The following is a 25,593-nucleotide window of genomic DNA, read 5'->3' on the forward strand; positions in this document are numbered from 1 at the left end:
GAAGAGCATGGACCCCCAATATTTAAAGTACTGAAAGAGAGGAACTTGCAGCCAAGAATACTATATCCATCAAAGCTATCCTTTAAATATGAAGGGGAAATAAAAACATTCACAGATATAGAAAAGATGAAGGAATTTATCACCAGAAAACCCTCACTTTAAGAAATACTAAAGGGGGTTATCCGACCAGATACAAAGAACAAAACAAAACAAAATCACAACTAAAAGCTCCAACAAGATCACAATAAAAACAAGATTAATCTATGACAACAAAAACAAAAAAGGAGAGAGGACAAAGATTAACAGTAGCAAAGGAGGATGGAGTGCAGAAGCACTCATGAAATAACATAATACAATGAATATGATATATACCCTTTTTATTACCTAATGGTAACAACCCCTGAAAAAACCACTATAGAAACACATGGCTTAAAAAAAGAAGAAACAGGAAAGAAGTATTGAATACAGCCAAACAAAAACAAATGACAGAAAAACAAAAAAGAAGAACCAAACAAGATACAGAGCTATCAGAAAGCAATATGTAAAATGGCAATAGGAAACCCTCAAGTGTCAATAATTACATTAAATGTAAATGGATTGAATTCACCAATAAAACAACACAGTAGTAGAGTGGACCAAAAAATGAAATCCAACTATGTTCTGCCTTCAAAAAACACATTAAAGCTACAAGAATAAAAAAAAAAATCAAAGTGAAAGGTTGGAAAACAATTCTCTAGGCAAATAATATCCAAAGAAAAGCAGGTGTAGCCATACTCATATCAACAATGCTGACTATAAGACAGCAAAGGTAATCAGAGACAAAGATGGTAATTTCATAATGATAAAGGGGACATTGAATCAAGAAGACATAACACTTCTTAATATATATGCACCAAGCCAAAGAGCACCAAAGTATATAAGATATCTACAAACTGACCTAAAAATAAAAACTGACAAAAATACAATCATACTTGGAGACATCAATACCCTGCTGATGGCTCAAGATCGTTCATCCAAACAGAAAATCAATAAAGAAATATTGGCATTAAATGAAACACTAAAATGATTGGATATGATAGACATCTACAGGACATTTCATCCCAAAACATCAGAGTATACATTTTTTTTCCAGTGTACATGGAACATTCTCAAGAATTGACTATATTTTAAGCCACAAAGCTAACATCAACAAATTCAGAAAGATTGAAATTATACCAAGCATATTCTCTGACCTCAAAGCTTTGAAACTAGAATTCAACTGCAAAAAATAAGTAAACAAACCCACAAAAATGTGTAAATTAAACAACATACTTCTAAAAAATGACTGGGTCAAAGTAGAAATAAAAGCAGAGATCAAAAGATACAGTGGTAACTTGAGATACAAATTTAATTTGTTCTGTAACCGAGCTCGTAAGTCAGTCAATTCGTATATCAAACTGCCGATACTGGACCTGTGCACCAACATGCCAACTAGCGGCAGCTTCCCTAATCACTACTGTATTTCGGAATTTCGCTCGGATCTCGAATAAAAATACGGACCGAGTCGCAGCTCGTATCTTAAAAAAATGTTAGTCTGTTCGTATCTCAAGGTACCACTGTTTATATAGACAAATGAAAATGACAATATGATATATCAGAATCACTGGGATGCAGCAAAAACAGTAATAAGAGGAAAGTTCATATCACCACAGGCTTATATGAACAAACAAGACAGACCCCAAGTAAACTTAACATCACATCTTGAACTAGAAAAAGAAGAACAAAGGCAACCCAAAACCAGCAGAAGAAAGCAAATAATAAAAATCAGAGCAGAAATCAATGAAATGGAGAACAGAAAAATTATAGGAAAATCAATAAAACAAAGAGCTGGTTCTTTGAAAAGATCAACAAAATTGACAAACCCTAGGCAAGACTCACTAAGGAAAAGAAAGAAAGGACTCATATAAACAAAATATGAAATGAAAGAGGAGAAATCACCACGTATATCATAGATGTACAAAGAATTATTGTAGAATACTATGAAAAACTATATACCACCAAATTTAACAATCTAGAAGAAGTGGATAAATTCCTAGAACAATACAATCTTCCTACACTGAGTCTCGAAAAGTAGATATCCTAAACAGACCCATAAGCAGGGAGGAAATAGAAACAACTATCAAAAACCTCCCCAAAAATACAAGTCCAGGGCTGACAGCTATACTAGTGAATTCTATCAAACATTCAAAGAAGATTTGTTTCCTATTCTACTAAAAGTCTTCCAAAAAATTGAAGAACAATACTTCCAAATACATTTTATAAGGCCAACATAACCCTCAGACCAAAACCTGGCAAGGACAACACACAAGAAGAAAACTACAGACTAATATCTGTAATGAATACAGATACTAAAATCCTAAACAAACTACTAGCAAATGGAATACAACAACACATTAAAAAAATAATTCATCATGATCAAGGGGGATTCATCCCAGAATCACAAGGATGGTTCAACATAGTAAAACAGTTAATACACTATGTCAACAAAACAAAGAACAAAAGCCATATGATCCTATCAATAGATGCAGAAAAGGCATTCGATATAAAGAACATCATTTTATGTTTAAAACACTCAACGAAATGAGGAGAGAAGGAAAATATCTCCACATAATAAAGGTCATTTATGACAAACCTTCATCTAACATCATATTAAATGACAAAAATATGAAAAATTTTCCTCTAAAATCAGGAACAAGACAAGGTTGCCCACTCTCTTCACTCTTATTCAACATAGTGCTGGAAGTTCTAACCTGAGCAATCAGACAAGAGAAAGAAATAAAAGGCATTCATATTGGGAAAGAAGAAGTAAAGGTTTCACTTTTTGCAGATGATTAGATCCTGTACATCAAAACTCCCAAGGACTTCACAAAAAGACTGTTAGAAACAATAAACCAATACAGTAAGGTCACAGGATACAAAATTAATATACAGAAGTCTATTGCCCTCTTACATGTCAACAATGAAACTTTTAAAAATGAGCTCAGAAAACTAATCCTTTTTACGGTTACAAAAAATACGGTACCTAGGAATAAACATAACAAAGAATGTAAAGGAGCTATATACTGAAAATTACAAAGCATTGTTAAGGGAAATCAAAAGATACAATGAAATGGAAAAATATTCCTTGTTCTTGGATAGGAAGAATAAATACAGTTAAAATTACTATATTACCCAAAGCAATATATAAATCTAATACAATTTCCATCAAAATTCCAAAGTCATTTTTTAAAGAAATGGAACATAAAAACATCAGGTTTATATGGAACTATAAAATACCTCTAATAGCCAAAATAATCCTATGGAAAAGAATGAAGCTGGGGCATTACAATACCTGACTTCATATTATATTATAGAGCCATGATAATCAAAACAGCATGGTATTGGTAGAAAAATAGGCACTTAGACCAGTGGAACAGAATAGAGGGCCCAGAAATAAAACCACATTTATATGGTCAAATCATCTTTGATAAAGGAGCCAAAAACACACAATGGAGAAAAGAAAGCCTCTTCAATAAATTGTGCTGGGAAAACTGGAAAGCCACATGCAAAAAAATGAAACTGCAAAAAATTGAAACTCAACTACAGTTTGTTTCCTTGTACCAAAATTAATTCAAAATGGATCAGAGACCTAAACATAAGATCTAAAACAATTAATTAATTAGAAGAAAACATAGATTGTAAACTCATGGACCTTGGCCATAAAGAGCATTTTATGAATTTGACTCCAAAGGCAAGGGAAGTGAAGGCAAAGATAAATGAATGAGACTACATCAGACTAAGAAGCTTTTGCACAGCAAAAGAAACAAAACAAAACAAACAAGACAACCAACTAAATGGGATATTTTCAAACAAGAGCTCAGAGAAGGGCCTAATATCCAAAATATACAAAGAACAAAACTCAACAACAAACAATCCAATAAAAAAAATGGGAAGAAGACACGAACAGACACTTCTCTCAGGAAGAAATACAAATGGCCAATAGAGATATGAAAAGATGCTCATCTTCATTAGTTATTAGAGAAATGCAAATCAAAACTACAATGAGATACCACCTCACACCTGTTAGATTAGCTATTATCAACAAGACAGGTAACAACAAGTGTTGGAGAGGCTGTGGAGAAAAAGAAACCTCATTCACTGCTGGTGGGAATGTAAACTGGTGTAACCATTATGGACGAAAGTATGGTGGTTTTTCAAAAAATTAAGAATAGAACTACCATATGACCCAGGAATCCCTCTACTGGGTATATACCCCCAAAACTCAAAAACATTGGTACGTAAAGACACATGCAGCCCCATGTTCATTGCAGTATTGTTCACGGTGGCCAAGACATGGAAACAACCAAAAAGACCTTCAATGGATGATTAGATAAAAAAGAAGTGGTACATATATACTGTGGAGTACTACTCAGCCATAAGAAATGATCACATAGAATCACTTATGACATGGATGGACCTTGATAACATTATACTGAGTGAAATAAATAAATCAGAAAAAACTAAGAACTGTATGATTCTATACATATGTGGGACACAAAATTTGAGACTCATGAACATAGATAAGTGTGCAGTGGTTACCAGGGAGAGGGAAAGGTAGGAGAGGGGAGGGAGTGGGGGGAGGGGAGGGGAATAAAGAAAACCAAATAAAAAGTGACAGAAGGAAATTTAACTTTGGGTGATGAGTATACAACATAATTTATTGTCAAAATGATCTGGAGATGTTTTCTCTGAATCTATGTACAGTACTCTAATTGATCGATGTCACCCCGTTAAAATTAATTGTCTAAATAAAATTTAAAAAGTGGGTAGAAATTTCTTCAAAGAAAATAATATAGTAATTTTATATTATGTAAATGAAACTACTGTATTTAAAATGCTTAGCTATTCTATTGATTTTATATAAATTCGGTTATGACTGATTTTTGAGTCAGAAGCACCATGTAGAAAACTTTTGGGTGACAGTATCTTTTAGAATTTTAAGAAGGTCTGGAAGAGAACAGTACCCTTAATTGTGTAAGTGGAATATCACGCTGACACATTTACAGACGGTCTCAATTGGTTCATAAATCTTTTTTTATATTACCGTAATAGTGATCTTCGCTGTTTTGATTTAGCTTTTTTAGCCTTTTTGTTACTATATTTGCTTTTAAAAATATTATCCTATGAATTTTCATGTTTTAGTATTTATTGCTAATTTTTAAAAATAATTGAGCCTTCAAAGTTTTCTTCTTTCTTGCTGAAATAATTTTAAATAAATTGGTTGTCTTTATTTTGATTTACTACTTCTGGATGTTTCATTTCTTACCCACAGAAGACATTTTGTCTTTCCTCATTTTCTCCCACACAGTGTTCATAAAAGTGATATTTTTCATTGTGCTATGACAGATCTGCATCTAACTTTTAAATTTACCCTCATTGACTTCATAACAAGGTGTTAGGTGCACTTTCTAGTCTAAATTAGAATCTTGGATCCACCATTTACGTATGTGTGACCTTGGTCATGTTGCTTAACCTTATTTATCTATAATTTCTATGAGGACAATTATGCCAGTTCATTCTACTTTTTGCTTATATGCTTTAATTGGTAAGTATTGAACCACTAATTAGAAGTGGGAAATAAATATTTCCCTTATCTTGGAATAATAGTTTTGTAAGCATTAGCCACGTTAACACTAATGTATTAGAAGTTGTAATAAAGGTTAAAATTGTACATTATCTACAATTAATATGTTTACAGCTTCTGGCAGTGAAATAAGTTAGCCATAACTGAACTCTTTTGTAATTATATGATATATCTACAGGGGTATTGTCCTTTTTAATTGTGAAAATGGAACCTTAGGCTTCTCATAATAGAGCCTGATTGTTAGAATTACACATATTAATTGTTAATTCCTTTATAAGCAGACTATTTTCCCATTCATCTGAGCCCATCTCTGTTATTTATACATTTCATTATCATTCTTGGTTAGACCAGATTATGCTAAAGCACTTAGAACTTATTAGGAGGTTGTTCTAAAAATTGTCTTCAATTGTTCTTTCACTTTATTGTATACTATTTCTTACAAAGATTTATTCAGAGGCTCATAGGCTTAAGTCGTGGTATCTGCTTCTGTTATTTCAATCAGTAAGTGTCATTGTTTTTCAAATCTATTTATTTCTCTGTGTGGTTCACTTCTAAAGAACTTCTTCTGAGTTATTAATCACTGGTCTGCAAGGTTCAGAGTTGTGACCCAAATCAATTGGGCATATAGTAATGAATAAGCAGTTTTTTGGTAAGACTCTGATGGCAAAAATGTTGTTGGAGTTGGTTTTCATAGATCTAGCTCATCTTAACTAGATGCCCAACTTTATCCTTAAATGCTTATAACCTAATTACTTTATTTAATCTACACAACAACCCTATTACATAGGAACTTTTATTCTGAGACTGTTGATGAAATAACTGAAACTTAGAGAAGGAGTATTATAAATGTCATACTACTAGTGAGTGGTGCAGCTAAAATCTGAATTCAGGAAGTCTGAATTCAGAGCCAAACTCTCAACTACTCTTGTAGCTATTATTATTACTAATGAACCAGAAGTAGTAAGAGGAAATGATTTCATACATAGAAGAAAAACTAGCCTTTAACCAGAGAGAATATCTAGGTCAGTTTAAGGTCAGAAGTTAACACTGGAGCTGTTCCCCTCCCCCAAAGGAAGTGGGAGGAGAGAGAGGGAGGGAGAGAAAAGACAGTAAGAAGCATCAATTTGTAGTTGCTTCACTTTAGTTATTCACTGATTACTTCCACTGTGTGCCTTGACAAGGGTGGTAAGCAGTCCTCTAGCTGAGCCAGTGACCCCTTGCTCAAGCCAGCAAACTTGGGCTCAGGCCAGCAACCATGGGATCATGTTTTAATCCTGCACACTAGCAGGCAACCTGCTGGCTAGCCTGCCCTCAGGTTGATGAGCTGTGTCAATCCTGTTTCAAACCTGGGACCTCAGCATCCTGGGTTGTCACTCTACCCACTGTGCCACCACTGGTCATGCTTGGGGCTAGATTCTTACAAAGTTGAATTCTGGAGCTTTTACAGAGAAAAATAAAGAGAGTATAATATATTAAAATTTGAAAAAAATTTGTTTTTAAATTCTTAAATTTTAGAAGACTTAAAAAATATTTTAAAATATTTTAGTGCTTGTATGGACTTGTGTGAAGATAAACTTACTGGGTTTTGATTCTGTGTCCTCTACTAGTTTTGTGAGACGTTTTGCAAGTTAATTAAACTCTGTGGCTATGATTACTTACTTGTAAACTGAAGAAAATACAGCTCTTGTAAGTAGTAATGAGAATAAGGTTTTTTTGTTTGTTTGTTTGTTTTTTTCCATTTTTCTGAAGCTGGAAACAGGGAGAGACAGTCAGACAGACTCCCGCATGCGCCCGACTGGGATCCACCCGGCACGCCCACTAGGGGCGAGGCTCTGCCCACCAGGGGGCGATGCTCTGCCCATCCTGGGCGTCGCCATGTTGCGACCAGAGCCACTCTAGCGCCTGAGGCAGAGGCCACAGAGCCATCCCCAGCGCCTGGGCCATCTTTGCTCCAATGGAGCCTTGGCTGCGGGAGGGGAAGAGAGAGACAGAGAGGAAAGCGCGGCGGAGGGGTGGAGAAGCAAATGGGCGCTTCTCCTGTGTGCCCTGGCCGGGAATTGAACCCGGGTCCTCCGCACGCTAGGCCGATGCTCTACCGCTGAGCCAACCGGCCAGGGCGAGAATAAGTTTTTTTTTTAATATATATAAAGCACTTAGAATAGTACTAAATGGCATGTGGCGTTAGGTGGTGGTATTATTGTTACTACTACTTATCCCTTTATATCATACCTTGTGGTCATTTGTTCGTATTAATACCTTTTATTGATGGAAAATTAATTCTATATACTTTTTAATTTTGATTTCTAGTCTATATCTGTCCCTACTCTTACTTTTTCTTTGCTTTCTCTTTGTCAACTCCTCACAATTTATGTTTTTTTATGCTGTATATAACTAGTCAGCCAGCCTCAGCCTTTATTGGATTAAGGTAGAGCATGTATACATATATGCATCTTTATTCTTGGAATTTAGCACTATTGGTGCATAGACTTTTTTTTGTCCACAAATATGTCCCTAGTTCCTAGAACACTAAGTCCTAATCTTTAATAAATATCTGCTGAATGAATGAATAACTTTTCTTCCTAAATTTCCCTTTCTGTTAACCAAAAAGATACCCAGTTTGTCATTGTTCTCCTTTAAGAATAGTACTTATAACTGAACAATAATAACTTATGTGTGATTGGTTAATAGAGAGTAAGAGTGTCCTTATAGTATATCTGTGAATTTGTCTACCACTGTGTTTGGGAGGTACAGTAATACTTTTGACTCATTCAGCACAATGCCACAAGTCAGATATGTTGCCATTCAGTCAGCTTTTTTTTTTTTTTTTTTACCAATTTATACAACTGATTCCATTATTTCAATATTTACTTTTAATGTCTTAAAATTTATACTTAAATATCATGTTCTAGGGATTATCACTTTTAAGGGCTTTTTTGTAGGAATTTGTCTTGTATCCCACCCACGAGTCATATGCCCTGTATTGCTCTGTTATTCTATAGATTTGAAATCAACTTTTTTATTTAAAAAATTAGATTTATCTTTGCAAATTTTAATTTTTATAACACCTGTGTTCACTTATCTGTAGCTCACAAATTTTTACTAAAATTAGTTTTAGACTAGAAGTCTTGAAATTTTTTAGAGTAGCTGTGCTTTCTTGCAAGTTGAATGTTTGGCATTATTTTATTTTATTGTTACAAATAACCTCCCAATTTATCATTAGTTATGTATTTTTGTTTGTTTTCAGCTGGTTGGTGGAGAATTTGACTTGGAGATGAACTTTATTATCCAGGATGCTGAGAGTATAACGTGCATGACAGAGCTTCTGGAACACTGTGATGTAACCTGTCAAGCAGAAATATGGAGCATGTTTACAGCCATTCTACGAAAAAGTGTTCGGAATTTACAGACTAGCACAGAAGTTGGGCTAATTGAACAAGTATTGCTGAAAATGAGTGCTGTAGATGACATGATAGCAGGTATGAGGTTATCCGACAGGATATAAATGCTTTTAGAGATTTATGTACTTCTCTTTATATTCTATAGGTACAATAATACAGATTTGTTTAAGCTACTTTGATTTAAAAGAAATAAATAGAAATGTATGGAAAATTTACTTTTTGTTATAAGGAAAAATCAGTTTGCAAATGGAAGGTGACTTCTTCTGTATTAGAAAAAATAATTACTAATTTTGCTCTTCCAGGTTTTAGAAAATAATGTGAAATAAGTGTTATGAAATTACCAGAAAAATAGACTGTATTTTCTATGTAGTAATTAAACTTGAATATAATTAAAAACAGTATGTATTGTATTTCTGTATAATGGGCACTTTATCAAATTTTTGGGACCCTGTCCTCTTCAATTTGGCATACATGGAACTGGCAGGAGGAACCAAAAGTCTTAGGATAATAAGCTTTTTTTAATTTTTGCAAGTGTCCACTTTACTTGACAATTTTAGGAGAAACATTTGTATGAAAATAAACATATATTGTGGAATAGAATACAAAATTTGCATGAAATTTTAAGATAAAATATTAATTATTTGCTTGTTTTATGGTATTTCCAGTAATAACTTTGAAGTCTGTGATTCTTCACCACCAATTCTTGACCTCACTGCAAGGTCGTTTTCATTTTGGTTAGATGCTCTGAAGTATAAATTGTTTGAAAGATGGTCCCAGAAAATAAGTTTAGAGTTTAAAATGATTCTCTTAAGCTCTGAACTTTAGCATAAGTTTCTTCTCATGTGAGTTTTTATAATTCTATAAGTGCTAGTGTGACTCCTCACAATATCCTATTTCATTCTTAAAAGTAGAGAATTCACTATGATATTTTGGTTTACATTTTAATTAATAGTAGTAGAGCAAAACATTAATCAAGAAAGAATGGAAAGTATATATTAAAGATGAGTGCTTTTGTAAATTTAAACTATATTTAAATTTTTTTATTTTTTAAAGAGTACGTTGAATAATTTTTAATTGCTTTTAAGATGGCATCTACATTTAGAATAATTTAGCATTCTTTATATTTGTTACTAATGATTCACTTTGAAAAAAAATTACATTCAAACAAAATATCTTTTTAATGTAGTTGTACCATTTCTGTAAATTCTAGCATTGTTTAGTAAGAATTTATCTGTATAAACATATGTACACATGTTTTATTGAAGATTGTATAATCTTTGAATACTTTATTTGGATTTAAGCCCTTAATTTCTTTCATTTTTCTTTTTCTCTTTGTCAGTAGTAAAGTGGCTACCACTTTATAAAGTGCATTTTGCAAAACGAGCCACAATTACATACGTAGTGGTTACAGGTACATGATTTGAGGAGCATTGAGATGGAAGGTGATAGTGTGATAGAACCATAGAAGTTCATATCTTTACATGCTTATATTATGTAAAGCTTAATTCTCGTATTCTTTGTTCTCATGATAACACAAAATTTTCATTTTCTGTTGTTTTAAGTGTCAGAAAATAGCTCTCCCTTACTTTTCAGTAGTGAAACGAAAATTTAGGTAACACACTAATGAAGCACCAGGAGTAAGAGAACACGACTAAATTTTCACTCTGAATATTTTGTAGCATGTTAAGTTCAAAGAGATACTTTTTATTTAATAATGTGAAGGTATCACTAAAAGGTAGAATAAACTGATAAGAGAATTTCATAGTTTTAGTATTTTTATCTTTAAAAATCTGGTTGTACAGAAAATAAAAAAACCTGTTATAAAATTAAACTGAGCTGCTTGGTTATGTTATATGCACAGTAAATAAGAAAATTCAATGGTTATATAATTGAATATAAATTTAATAGATCACTTTTTGTGACATACATAGGTGAGATAAAGATTTGGAAATAGAAATTACATAGTTTATAAAGATATTCATAGGTAAATCTTTAAGAAATTTTCTGTGAAGGTTACCATTGAAGATGATTGTTTTATATTAGAGTTTTCAGATGCTTGATTTTTATCTAGAATTCTTTTATGGAAACATATCTTTTAATATTGTGTTATTATGAACATTTTTGTTACTTGAATGATGAAACATTTTATTAAAAATTCTCTCTGAGAAATGGCATATCCACTGTCACAATTTTATCAGATTCTTTACTTGTGACTGGAAGTGAGAATTAGGTAATTGATTATTGGTGAAAATATCCAATTAAATTTCTATTTTGAAATACATGATAAATATTTTTAAACTCTCAAAATTTAATTATTAATCTGTTATTGGATAATATATTTTATATATCAGTAACTAATTATTTCAACTTACCCAAACCTAATCTTAAATTAACTTTTTAGTCTGTATATGCATTTTGAATATATTAACTTCTGTAGTACCTTTGATTCTTAGGAAGTGTTTAAGAAATTACAAAAATGAAGGAAATATATTTAGATGTTTAATTTCTTACCAAAACAATTGTTAGAAGTATGACTCAAAGTTTAGAGATGAGGAAGTAATCAGGGACAAGGGATTAAATGCATATTTTTTTTATTATTTGGTGAGCTGGTGTGTCTCTTATATGTACAGAAAAACACATCAATATAATGGATATCAGTAGTAATAGGTTTCAGTGATACTTCTTTTTAAAGACTCTTGGGTAAAAGTGAGGCCTCTGAAGCCATATTTCCTAGGTTTGAATCTTGACTTTAGCACTGGTTAAACAGAGTGTGTTTGTGGGAAATGTGATTATCTATGCGGCACTTTCTTTATTTTTCAAAGAGATAGTAGTATTTACCTTATAGGCCTGTTATGAGGATTTGTGAAGTTAATATATATAAACCTCTTCGAATAATGCCAGATAAGGGGTTAGTGCTCAAAATTGTTGTTAATGTGCCAAGGAATAGTTCAAAATCATTTTCCAAAAGAAAATATGTTGGGCTATCAGTTTTTCATTTGAAAATAACCAATTTAAAATGTTAAGTCATTGTGCCTTTGCATATTTTTGCTTACCTTTCCCTGCAGACAGCAGGATTTTGTGTGTGTGTGTGTGTGTGTGTGTGTGTGTGTGTGTGTGTGTGTGTGTGTATTCTGGGAACTTAAAAAAAGTTATTTTATGTATTTTCTAAGAAAACTTAATTGGAATGGTACAACTGATGTGGAAAATTTCTAGAACCTACATATAATAGTTTGTTGGGATTTTTTTGATGACTTAAAATTAATTAGAATGACTATTCATGAAGATTTTAGTTATATTATTATATATATGTTGAAATTTCACTTGATAACTTCTGTTCTTTTAAAAAGCATATTATCTTGACAGATGGCACCCTCATGACTAGAGTTCAGAATAACTTTATTTTCCTTTGAAGATCTTCTAGTTGATATGTTGGGGGTTCTTGCCAGCTACAGCATCACTGTCAAGGAGTTGAAGCTCTTGTTCAGCATGCTTCGCGGAGAGAGTGGAATCTGGGTAAGCTGTGGTCAGAGGGAAAGCTACCGGTATCAGTACATGAATACTTAATGTTGAACTGTTTGTCTCTGGAGAGCTATAAACTTGAATTGGTAATGGAAATTGTTCGTCTTAAACAGTTACATGATTTAAAATTAATTTTCTCTCTAGTTAGAAAAATAATTCAGTGTCTAACATGATATATTAGCTATCTTTGCTAAATTTGTACAATGCCATTTCTTTTTTCTTGTTTCCTCAGCCAAGACATGCAGTAAAATTACTATCAGTTCTTAATCAGATGCCACAGAGACATGGCCCTGATACTTTTTTCAATTTTCCGGGTTGCAGTGCTGCGGTAAGTTTGAAATATGTATGTTTATTTTTACTTATGTATTTTATTTATGTATTTATGTATTTGAAAGTCTGCTCTATTAAGGTATAATTTAAATATAATAAAATTTACTAATTCAAAAGTATAGTTTGATAAGTTTTGAATAGTTTGGTAACGATTACTACAGTCATGATTTAGAACAGTTCCATCACCCCCCCCCCCAATTTTTTGTTTGTGTTGGAAGCCAATCCTTTCTCCAGGCCCCCCCCTTTCAACCTCTGATTTATTTTGTGGTTGTTTAACTCTGTCTTTTTTAGAACGCATATAATTAAAATCACACACTGTGTAGTACTTTGTCAGGCTTCTTTTATTTATTATATATTTTTGAAGTTATTCATGTTGTAGCTTCTCGGTAGTATATCCAATTTTTTTTATTCTGAATAGTATTTTGTGGATATACCGCATCTAACTTAGCCATTGACTAGTTGATGGGCATTTGTGTTTTCACTTTGGGCTTTTACTAGGTCTGTGGAAATGCTTTCCTCTCTTGAGTAAATGCATAGGAGTGAGATTTCTGTTTGTGTTGTGTGTTTCATTTTTTGAGAAACAGGCAAATTACTTTTCATAGTGAAAAATTTTGCATTGCGTTTCCATCAGCAGTGTATGAGTATCCTGGTAGAAATGCATCCTGGTCACTGTCTATTTTTAAAATTTGAGTTATTTCAATGATTATGTAGTGGTACTTCATTATAGTTTTAATTATGTATTGCCCTCATGGTTAATAATGTTGAGAATTTTTTCTATGTGTTTTTGGCCAATTTTATATCTTCTTTGGTAGTGCTTGTGTTCAGATCTTCTGTTTATTTACAAAAATTGATTGTCTTATTATCCTAAGAGTTAATTGTATATTTGAAGTCAGGTATATATAATTTGTCAGGTATCTACAATTCTGAAGTCAGAATTGTATAATTTGTCAGATATGTATTTGTCAAGTAATTATTCTCAATTTATGGCATATCTTATTTTCTTAACAGTATTTTTTGAAGTATAAAAGATTTTAATTTCAATGTTCATTTACAATCTTTCTTTTACGGCATAAACTTCTGTAATTGAAGAAACCAAAGTCACGACATTATTTTTCTCATAGTCTTTTTACTAAGAGTTATGTTGTTTTAAGTCTATGATCCTTTTTGTGTGAATTTAAAAGATATTATGTGAGGGAAGGTTGGAGGTCTTTTTGTATTGTATATGAATAGTGAATTATTTCCTGATCGTTGAAGAGAGTTTTTTTCATGTTTGATTATGTTGGAGCTTTTCTCAGGAACTATCTGAACTTTCTGTTTTTTCCTTTTGTCCTATATAGCTATCTTTATGCCAGTATCACTTTATCCTTTTTATTGTAGCTGTATAGTAGTTCTTGAAGCCAGGTAGTATAAGTACTCCAAATTTGTCTTTTATTTTAAAAATAATAATTTTTTTCCTGAAGTTAGAAGCAGGGAGGCAGTCAGACAGACTCCCTCATGCACCCGACTGGGATCCACCCGGCATGCTTACCAGGGGATGATGCTCTGCCCATCTGGGGCGTTGCTCTGTTGCGTCCTTAGTCATTCTAGCACCTGAGGCGGAGGCCATGGAGCTGTCCTCAGGGCCTGGGCCAACTTTTGCTCCAATGGAGCCTTGGCTGTGGGAGGGGAAGAGAGAGGAAGGAGAAGGGGAAGGGTAGAGAAGCAGATGGGCGCTTTTCCTGTGTGCCAGAAAATAATTTTTGCTATACTAAATTGGTTGCTTTCCATATACATTGTGAATAAACTGGTAAAATATTTTTAAAAAGCTGGCTGTGATTTTGATTGTATTGTGTTAAACCTATAGAACAATTTGGAGGTAACAGATCTCAACGCTGTTGAGTCTTTCAGCTCATTAACACAGTATACCTCTTCCTTTATTTACTACTCTGTTCTTTGATTTTTCAGTACCTTGTAGTTTTTAGCATATAAGTCCTAAAAAGTAATTGTTACATTTATCCTGTAATATTCCATATGGCTTTTTGCTGATAAATGAAAATGCTAGGGATGTTTTTGTATAATGGCCTTATATGCTGAGACCTTGGTACTCACTAGTTCTAGCAGTTTTTTGGGTTTTTTGTAAATGCTTTAGGATTACTCATAAAGAAAAGAACTTTATCTGTGAATACAGCCAGTCTTGTTTCTTACTTTACAATCAGTATGCCTCTTTAGTTCATTTCATTGCCTTACTGCACTGGCTAGGACCTTTAGTACAATGTTGAGTAAAAGTAACGCTCTTGACTTAATCTCAGTCTTAGGGAAAGCATTAAATATTTCATCATTATTATGTTTTTAGTTGTAGATATTAAGACATCTCCTTTGTCACATATTGGAAATTCCTTTTTATTTCTATTTCCTGGAATTTGTAAAATTCTAAAAATCAGTGTTCAATTTTGTCAAATGCCTTTTCTGATTTTATTGAAATCATTATATGGCTTTTGTTCTTTTTTTTTAAAGACTTTATTTATTCCATTTTTAGAGAGGAGAGAGAAAAGTGGGGGGAGGAGGGAGAGAGAGAGAGAGCAAAGGGGGGAGGAGCAGGAAGCATCAACTCCCATATGTGCCTTGATCAGGCAAGCCCAGGGTTTTGAAACGGCAACCTCAGCATTCCAGGTCGAAGCTTTATCCCAGTGGTGGTCAACCTGGTCCCTGCCGCCCACTAGTGAGTGTTCCAGCTTTCATGGTGGGCGGTAGTGAAGCAACCAAAATATATATAAATAAAAAGATAGATTTAACTATAGTAAGTTGTTTTATAAAGATTTATTCTGCCAAACTTGGCAAAAATCTGACATCAAGTACTTGGTAAGTAATTATTATTATATGCTTTAACTTGTTGTAACTCTGCTTTATAAATTTTATAAAGTAAAGTTACTTCCCTACTTTATAAATCACCATTACTGTGGAACCAGTGGGCGGTTAGAAAATTTTACTACTAACAGAGATACAAAAGTGGGCAGTAGGTATAAAAAGGTTGACTACCCCTGCTTATCTCATTGTACCACCACAGGTCAGGCCAGCTTTTCTTCTTAATCTGTGTTAATGTGGTGAATTACAATGACTGGTATTTCAGTGTTAAACCAACCTCTGCATTCCTTTGATTAAAATCTACTGATAACTGTGTACTAACCTTTTCATATAATACTGGATTTGATTTGTCAACATATTGCTAAGGAATTTTGCAATTATTTTTTTTGAGTAATCTGGGGATGTATTTTTCATTTTTTAAATAATAACTTTATCTGGGCCCTGGCCGGTTGGCTCAGTGGTAGAGCGTCAGCCTGGTGTGCAGAAGTCCCGGGTTCGATTCCCGGCCAGGGCACACAGGAGAAGCGCCAATCTGCTTCTCCACCCCTCCCCCTCTCCTTCCTCTCTGTCTCTCTCTTCCCCTCCCACAGCCGAGGCTCCATTGGAGCAAAGATGGCCCGGGCGCTGGGGATGGCTCCTTGGCCTCTGCCCCAGGCGCTAGAGTGGCTCTGGTCGCAACAGAGCGACGCCCCGGAGGGGCAGAGCATCGCCCCCTGGTGGGCAGAGCGTCGCCCCCTGGTGGGCCTGCCAGGTGGATCCCGGTCGGGCGCATGCGGGAGTCTGTCTGACTGTCTCTCCCTGTTTCCAGCTTCATAAAAATACAAAAAAAAATAATAACTTTATCTGATTTGAGTGTTAGACTATTATTAATTCCTCATAAAGTGAGCAAGGAACTATTTATTTTGCTCTATTGAATTTTTGTAAAATTCGTATTATTTATTCTTAAATGTGTCCTAGAATTCACTATTGAAACCATTTGGGCTTAGAGTTTTATTTTTGCAAAGGTTTTAAATTGTGGATTTAATTTGTATAATAGACACAGGGAAGTTAACGATTTTGTTTTGGGTAAAATTGGTATTTTGTGTTTCTAGTAATTTGTCCAGTTAGTATAAGTTGATGAATATATTAGCATAAATTTGTTCATCATATCCCATTGCTATTCTGTAAGGTGTGTAGAGTGATGCATTTTCCATTTCTTTTTTTTTGTGTGTGTATGTGTGACAGAGATAGGGACAGACAGACAGGAAGGGAGACGAGATCAGGCGCGTTCAGGGTGGTATGGCCGTAGACCAGGAAGGGAGCAAGATGAGAAGCATCAATTCTTCATTGCGGCACCTTAGTTGTTCATTGATTGCTTTCTCATATGTGCCTTGACCAGAGGGCGAGAGCAGACTGAATGACCCCTTGCTCAAGCCAGCGACTTTGGGTTCAAGCTGGTGAGCCTTACTCAGGGCAGATAAGCCCACGCTCAAGCTGGTGACCTCAAGGTTTCTAACCTGGGTCCTCTGCATCCCAGTCCGATGCTCTATCCACTGTGCCACCACCTGGCCAGGCTCTTGTTAAATTTATGATACCGCATGGTCTTCCTGGTCACTCTAGCTATAAGTTTATTCATTTTGTTGTTCTTTTCAAAGAACTAGCTTTCCCAGTCTGTTTGATTTTATCATTTTTTCTGTATGGTAGCATTGTAGAGACTGAATAATTCTTGACTAGGAGAACTGTTTTTGTTTTCTTAGTTCATTGCTGACTTTATACAACATATTAGCACTTGATTATGGAACAGGGTTACAGTGAACCTATAATGAAGTAATACACCATTTAAGTAAGCACGCTTTGGTTATTGGTACTTAAATGTACTTGCTATCTCCCATTTGATTTACCATTCCTTTAATTTTATGTGTTTGCCGAAACACTTTGTTACTGATCTTAAAGTTATAGTGTCCACTTATTGCCAAACAAAAATAGGAAGTTAAAAGTCACTTTCCAGAGGGAAGTTAGTAATTTTAAATGTCATATTGTTAGTGTAGAACACTGTCATTGTCTCTAGGGAACTGAGGTTCTCATAGATGTGATAGTTTATTTACATACATATATTCATTTTTAACTTTAAAAACTGCTAGTAGTCTGACATCTGGTAGATCTCAGTCTAAAGGGTGAGAATCAAGAGCAAAGTATTTTGACAGAAATGTAAGCACAGTGCTGTCTTATTTATAGAACTAACAGAATTGAGCTAAAACGGAGTGAATAACTTTTAATAAATTGCCTGAATTGCCTGAGTTAGGTTGCAACTCATTCTGACTTTAGCCACTTGACCGCTAAATGCCTGAAACCTATGAGTATTTTTAATCAATATAATACATTTTACACACACATATACAGACATGATTTTATTTAAATGTTAGTAGTGTATGTTTGAATTTTTTTTGTTCATGGATTTGATGGATTTACACTATTTACCAACCCACCCGCAGCCTGGTTTTCTCTGCATCACTTATCTTCAGGTTGGATAGTTTGGATCAGTAATTTATTCTGTGTAGTGTAGGAACCTGGGAAGGAACTAAAAATTTTTACTGATTTATTTCATTACAGTCATACAAGCTATGTAAATACTGTATCACTGTTACATCAGTTTAGGAAACTGAGATTCAACAATGTAACATTGTTCAGGATTATAAACTGGGGACATAGTCTGAACCAAAATTTATCTGACTGTAAATCCAGGGTTTATTTAACAACAGATTGGCTTATTTCCAGGCATGTTACTTCTACCATTGAACTGCTAAAATTTCAGATAAGAGCTGATTTAAAAATTCTCACTCTTTCAGTGTTTCTGATAATCTGCTTCTGAATGAGCATGAAACAGTGGCATCTGAATAACAAGAGGGCACATACTATTTGGATCCCTGCTGTTAGCAATGCCTTTGGATAACTAATTATGACATTGCTTATTATTTCTTTAAAATAACCATACATACTAGTCCTTCTGAATTGTGTTTTGCATTGTGGAGATGCCTCTCTATTAGCAAATTGGTAACATTTGCTCATTCATAGAGTTAATTGCTTTCTACAGTGATTTTTATGTAAAGGTGTATGCTGTAAGACCAATACGTAAAAATTGTAAGATTTATTGTTTATGGTTATGATCCATTTCATAAACGTGCTTAATTTAGGAAATAATGTGCTTTTCCATTCACTGAAATAGTTTACTGAAAGCACCCCATTTGAACATCAAAAAATTTATTTTGCCAATTGCTATGGATAAGAACTAAGATTTTGGAGTCATCTAGATCAGGAAACTGTGAAGGATATAGGTTTGGGGTCCTATGGACTCATTGGGCACAACGACAGACATTCAATTGTGAGTACCAAAATATTGTAAAAGGAAATATGGTTGATATGTGAAGGCATAGTAAGTCCGAAATCACAAGGGTAGTTCAAAGGGCATACCATGGGAATCAAATAAAATTGAGAAGATTAGGCACAGATGGTTTGGAAGTAATCAGGCCTGGGCTCCATATGAGACTGTACTATATCTAAAGTACACAATCTGACCTATGGTGGCGCAGTGGATAAAGCGTCGATGTGGAAATGCTGAGGTCGCCGGTTCGAAACCCTGGGCTTGCCTGGTCAAGGCACATATGGGAGTTGATGCTTCCAGCTCCTCCCCCTTTCTCTCTCTCTCCTCTCTCTCTCTCTCTCTCTCTCTCTCTCTCTCTCTCTCTGTGTCTCCCTCTCTCTCCTCTCTAAAATGAATAAATAAATAAAAAAATTAAAAAAAAAACTTTAAAGTACACTTTTGTGCATTGCTTAAGGGAAGGTGTATGCATTATGCATTAGATAAAAAGTGTTGAAAAACACTAGAGATGCAATATATACTGTATTGAAGGCTTTGATTGGTACATAACTAGATGCAGTTGGTTGATGAATACTGTCTTTTTTTTTTCCCTTGACAGAGAGAGTCAGAGAGAGGGGCAGATAGGGTAGACAGACAAGAAGGGAGAGAGATGATAGAATTAGAAAATCCCATGATTACACATACTATAGTCTCAGAACAACCATACTAATACTACCTACTGATATAATTACTGAAAAGAGTAAATCTGTTTTACATATACTCTCTCCATCATCCTTGAGATATGTTATGGACTGAATAGTGTTCCTTCCAACTTCAGATGTTGAAGTCCTAACTCCCATTATCTCAGAATGTGACCATATTTGGGGGTAGGGTCTTTAAAGAGGTAATTGAATTTGATATGAGTTCATTAAAGTGGGTCCTAATCAGTGTGAATGGTGTTTTTATGAGAAGAAGAAACAGGACACAGATAAGCACACAGGGAATAGCATGTGAAGCTAAAGGGAGGCCAAGTCTGTCCTCTACAGGCCTAGGAGAGAGGCTTCAGAAGAAAACAACCCTGCCAACAGACACCTCGAGCCTCGATTTCAAGCCTCTTCAATATAGAGAAAATAAGTACTTTGTTAGGACAGCCCTAGCCACCTAGTTCAAGGTATGTACATTTTGAGTACACACAGTTACTACAACCTATTCTCAATTCGTTTAATTCTTACTGAGTCATAGTTCTATAAATACCCATATATTTAGATTCATCACGTTCCTTATATTGATTTGTTTGGCTATCTGAAGCACATTTTTTTGCATATTCCTCAAGAAGGGCTCATGGGAATAATATTTCCTGAAAACATCAGTTCAGTGTTACTTGATCAGGGGCCTTTGCACTTGAAAATCATTTGTCTAGCTATGAAGGCCTTGACTAACCTTTCTCTGAACATCTTAAATATATTACTAATTTTCCTCTGGCTTAAAGGGTTTTTGTTGAAAGTCTGATGATAGTCTAATATTCTGTTATCAAGCACTTGATTTTATGGCATAAAATTCAGAGGATTTTTTTTTTCTTTGAATCTAGTAATTTTGCTAGTGTGTCTTGGTCACCCTGAGTTGATTTTCAGATGAGTGGTATGCATTTTCAGTGTATTCTTTTACATCTTTTTGTATTTCAAGAATTTTTTATACTGATTAGCATTTTTTCTATTTCCGTTTTGCTTTTCCTAAGAGACTTAACTGTATATACTTGATTTAATTTGCTTTAATATTTGTCACTTTCTCTTGAATCTTTTATCTCCTTTCTCTCTCATTGTTAAATTTAAAAACAAAATGAAACATACAGAAAAGTGGCAAGCACAGTAAACAGCTATCTTTTTTTCTGAAGCATTTGAGAGTAAATGATGACATGATACTTCATCATCTCTAAGTGTTGTGTTCCTGCAAACAAAAACATTCTTTCATATGATTACTAACACCAGTGTATTATTACCATCTAATTCTTTTTTTTTTATTAATTTTAATTTATTGTGTTAACATGGATTCAAGTGTCCTTATTTATACCCCTTTTGACCCCTCGCTCTACCTCCCGACCCTGCCCTCTGGGATTTGCTGTCCTGTTTGTTATCTGTATCTCTGTGTTATGTATATATAATTTCACTAATCCCTTCACCTTCTCTGATCACATTCCAGTCTCCTCCTTCCCTCTGACAGCTGTCCTCTGCTCCCTGTGACCCCGCCTCTGCCTCTATTTTGTTCCTCAGTTCACTTTGTTCCTTAGATTCTACATATAAGTGAGATCAGATGATATTTGTCTTTCTCTGCCTGGATATATTACTTAGCATAATAGTCTCCAGTTCCATCCATGCCATCGCAAAAGGTAATGATTTCCTTGTTTTTCAGGGCCGAGTAGCATTTCATATTGTATATGTACCACGGCTTTTTAATTCACTCGTCCACTGACGGACAGTTGGGCTGTTTCCAGATTTTGGCTATTGTAAACAATGCTTCAGTAAACATGGGGGTGCATTTCTTCTTTTGAATCAGTGATTTGGTATACTTAAGATATATTCCTAATAGTGGGATAGCTGGATCAAAAGTCAGTTCCATTTCTAATTTTTTAAGGAAATGCCATACTGTTTTCCACAGTGGCTGCACATTCTGCATTCCCACCAGCAGTGCAGGAGGGTTCCCTTTTCTCCACACCCTCGCCAGCACTTATTGTGTGTTGATTTGTTAATGAGCGTCCATCTGATTGGTGTTAGGTGGTATCTCATTGTGGTTTAAATTTACATTTTTCTGATGATTAGTGACCTTACACATTTTTTAATATGTCTATTGGCCATCTATATGTCCTCTTTGGAGACGTTTCTATTGAGTTCTTTTGTTCATTTTTTAATTGGATTGATTTAGAAATTCTTTCCAAATTTTGATCATTAACCCGTTATTAGATATATTGGCAAATATATTCTCCCATTGTGTGCGTTGTCTTTTTATTTTGTTCATGGTGTCCTTTGCTCTGCAAAACTTTTTAGTTTGATCTAGTCCCATTTCTTTATTTTGTCCTTTTACTTCACTTGCCCTTGGATATATATTGGTAAAATAATTGCTGTGGAGAGATATTGGAGAGTTTACTGCTTATGTTTTCTTCCAAGATGTTTATGGTTTTGCAACTTACATTTAAATCTTTTATCCATTTTGAGTTTATTATTGTGAATGGTGTAAGTTGGTGTTCTAGTTTCATTTATTTGCATGTACCTGTCCAGTTTTCCCAACACCAGTTATTAAAGAGACTGTCTTTACTCCATTGTATGCTCTTACCTCTTTTGTCAAATATCAATTGACCATAAAGGTATGGGTTTATTTCTGGGTTCTCTGTTCTGTTCCATTGATCTGTATGCCTGTTCTTATGCCAGCACCAAGCTGTTTTGATTACAATGGCCTTGTAGTATAACTTCATATCAGGAAGTGTGATACCTCCCCCTTTATTCTTTATTTCAAGATTGCTGAGGCTATTCGGGTTCTTTTTTGGTCCCATTTAAGTTTATGGAATATTTGTTCTATATCTTTGAAGTATGTCATTGGTATTTTAATAAGAATTACATTGAATCTATAGGTTGCTTTGGGTAGTATAGACGTTTTAATGATGTTTATTCTTTCTACCTATGAATACGGTACATGCTTCCACTTGTTTGTATCTTTCTTGATTTCTTTTTCAATGTTTTAAAATTTTTCAAGTACAAATCTTTTATCTCCTTGGTTAAATTTATTCCTAGGTATTTTTTTTGTTGTTGTTGCATTAGTGAAGGGGTTGTTTTTTAATTTCTCTTTCTGACAGTTCATTGTTAGTGTATAAAAATGCCTCTGATTTCTGAGTATTAATTTTATATCCTGCCACCTTACTGAATTCATTTATCAGGTCTAGTAGTTTTTTGACTGAGACTTTAGGGTTTCTATGTACCATATCATGTCATCAGCAAATAATAACAGTATTATATCTTCTTTTACAATTTGGATGCCTTTTATTTCTTCTTTTTGTCTGATTGCTGTGGCTAGGACTTCCACAATTATGTTGAATAAGAGTGGTGAAAGGGGGCACCCTCTTTGTTCCTGATCCTAAGGGTATTTCTTTTATTTTTTGCCCATTGAGTAAGATGTTGGCTGTGATTTTGTAATAGATAACTTTTATTAAGTTGAGGTATGTTTCCTGTATTCCCACTTTGCTGAGAGTTTTGATCATAAATGGGTACTGGATTGAATCAACTGCTTTTTCTGCATCTATTGATATAATATTGTGATTTTAATCCTTCTTTTTATGTGATGAATCACATTTATTGATTTACGAATATTTACCAGCCTTGCATCCCCAGAATAAATCTCACTTAATCATGATGTATGATCTTTTGGATTTGGTTTGCTAATATTTTGTTGAGAATTTTAAAATCTATGTTCATCAGGGATATTGGCCTATAATTTTCTTTCTTTGTGTTATCTTTGCCTGGTTTTGGAATCAGAATTATACTCGCCTCATAAGAGGAGCTTGGAAGTCTTCCTTTCTCTTTAATTTTTTGAAAAAGCTTGAGAAGGATAGGTGTTAGTTCTTCTTTGAATGTTTGGTAAAATTCACATGTGAAGGCATCTGGGCTGAGTGCTTTGTTTGCTGGGAGTTTTTTGATAACACTTTTAATTTCATTTGTTGTAATCAGTCTGTTTAGGTTTTCTGATTCTTCCAGATTGAGTTTTGGAAGATTGTACATTTCTAGGAATTTATCCATTTCGCCGAGGTTTTCCAATTTTTTAGCATGTAGATCTTCATAGTATTTTCTTACAATCCTGTATATTTCTGTGGTGCCAATTGTTACTTTTCCACTTTCATTTCTAATTTTATTTATTTGAGTCCTCTCTTTTTCTTTATGAGTCTGGTTAAAAGTTCTTCAATCTTGTTTACGTTTTCAAAGAACCAGCTCTTGGTTTCATTGATCTTTTGTATTTATTTTTTATTTTCAGCCTGTATGTTGTTTATTTCCACTCTGGTCTTTATTGTTTACTTTCTTCTACTTTGTCTGGCCTTTATTTTATTTTATTTATTTATTTTTTTAGTTTTTTTAGGTGCAGATTTAAATTGTCTCTTTGAGCTTTTTCTTGCTTCTTAAGGTATACCTGTAATGCTATGATCTTCCCTCTCAGAACTTCTTTTGCTGTGTCCCATAGATTTTGAGTTATTGTATGTTCATTTTCTTTAGTTTCAATGAAATTTTTTATTTCTTCCTTGATCTCATTGTTAACCCATTTGTTATTTAATAACATGATATTTAGCCTCCTAAGTTTTTGAATGTTTTTTAGTTTTTCTATTGTAGGTGATTTCTAGTTTGATGCCTTTGTGATTAGAGAAGGTGCTTGATATGATTTCAATCTTCTGAAATTTATTAAGACTTGTTCTGTGTCTTAACATGTGCTCTATCCTAAAGAAAGTACCATGAATACTTGAAAAGAATGTATAAAGGCTGTTGTTTTTTAATTTTCTGTCTGGAGGATCTATACATTGATGTTAAAATCCACTACTATTATAGTGTTGCTGTCAATCTCACTCTCTATGTCCATCAAAATCCGCTTTATATATTTAGGTGCTCCCATATTAAGCACATAAATATTTACAATGGATATAACCTCCTGTTGGATTGCTCCGTTTATCATTATGTAGTGACCTTCTTTATCCTTTACCATAGTTTTGTTTTACAATCTGTTTTGTCAGATATAAGAATTGCTACTTCAGCTTTTTTTTTCATTTTCCTTTGCATGAAATACTTTTTTTATCCTCTTACTTTTAGTTTATGTGTATCTTTTGTTCTGAGGTGGGTCTGTTGTGGACAGCATATGTACAGGTCCTGTTTTCTTATCCATGCAGCTACCCTATGTCTTTTGATTAGATTTAAACCATTTACATTTAAGGTTATTATTTATATGTACTTATTTATTACCATTTCATTCTTTAAATCTACAATCCTCTTTCTCTTGATTTCTTTTTTCCTTTGCTCTTTTTAAAGCAGGCCCCTTAACATTTCTTGCAGTACTGCTTTGGTTGTAATGATTCCCTGAGTCCTCTTCTTTTCTGGGAAGCTGTTTATTTCTCCTGCAGTTTTGAACGATAGCCTTGATGATGAAAGTAGTCTTGGTTGTAAGTTCTTGTTTTGTATTGCTTTGAATATTTCTTACTAATCCTTTCTGGCTTCAATTTTTTCTGTTGAGAAATATGATGTCATCCTTAGGGGTGCTCTCTTTAGGTAATTAACTGCCTTTCTCTTGCAACTTTTAGTCTTCTTTTTTGTGTCTTATCCTTGGCACTTTAATATTGATGTGTCTTGGTGTAGGCCTCCTTGGGTTTCTCTGAATGGGACTCTGTGTTTCTTGAACTTGTGTGACTCTTTCCTCTGTGAAAGTAGGGAAATTTTCAGCTATAATTTCTTCGAACAGGTTCTTTGTCCCTTGTTTATTCTTTTCTTCAAGAA

General features: G+C 34.0%; 1 protein-coding gene across 3 annotated transcripts in view; it reads left to right on the forward strand.

Annotated features, from left to right (window-relative positions):
• NBEA (neurobeachin) overlaps window positions 1–25,593 on the forward strand; it is a 739,008-nt gene that overhangs the window by 61,130 nt on the left and 652,285 nt on the right. For all 3 annotated transcript variants that reach the window (XM_066381029.1, XM_066381023.1, XM_066381024.1), the window contains exons 2-4: window positions 8,907–9,138; window positions 12,473–12,573; window positions 12,812–12,907. In XM_066381029.1, coding sequence (XP_066237126.1) covers window positions 8,907–9,138; window positions 12,473–12,573; window positions 12,812–12,907 — 429 coding nt within the window. The remainder of the gene's footprint in view (window positions 1–8,906; window positions 9,139–12,472; window positions 12,574–12,811; window positions 12,908–25,593) is intronic.

The sequence above is a fragment of the Saccopteryx leptura genome, chromosome 4, assembly GCF_036850995.1.
Source record: "Saccopteryx leptura isolate mSacLep1 chromosome 4, mSacLep1_pri_phased_curated, whole genome shotgun sequence".
Lineage (NCBI taxonomy): Eukaryota > Metazoa > Chordata > Mammalia > Chiroptera > Emballonuridae > Saccopteryx > Saccopteryx leptura.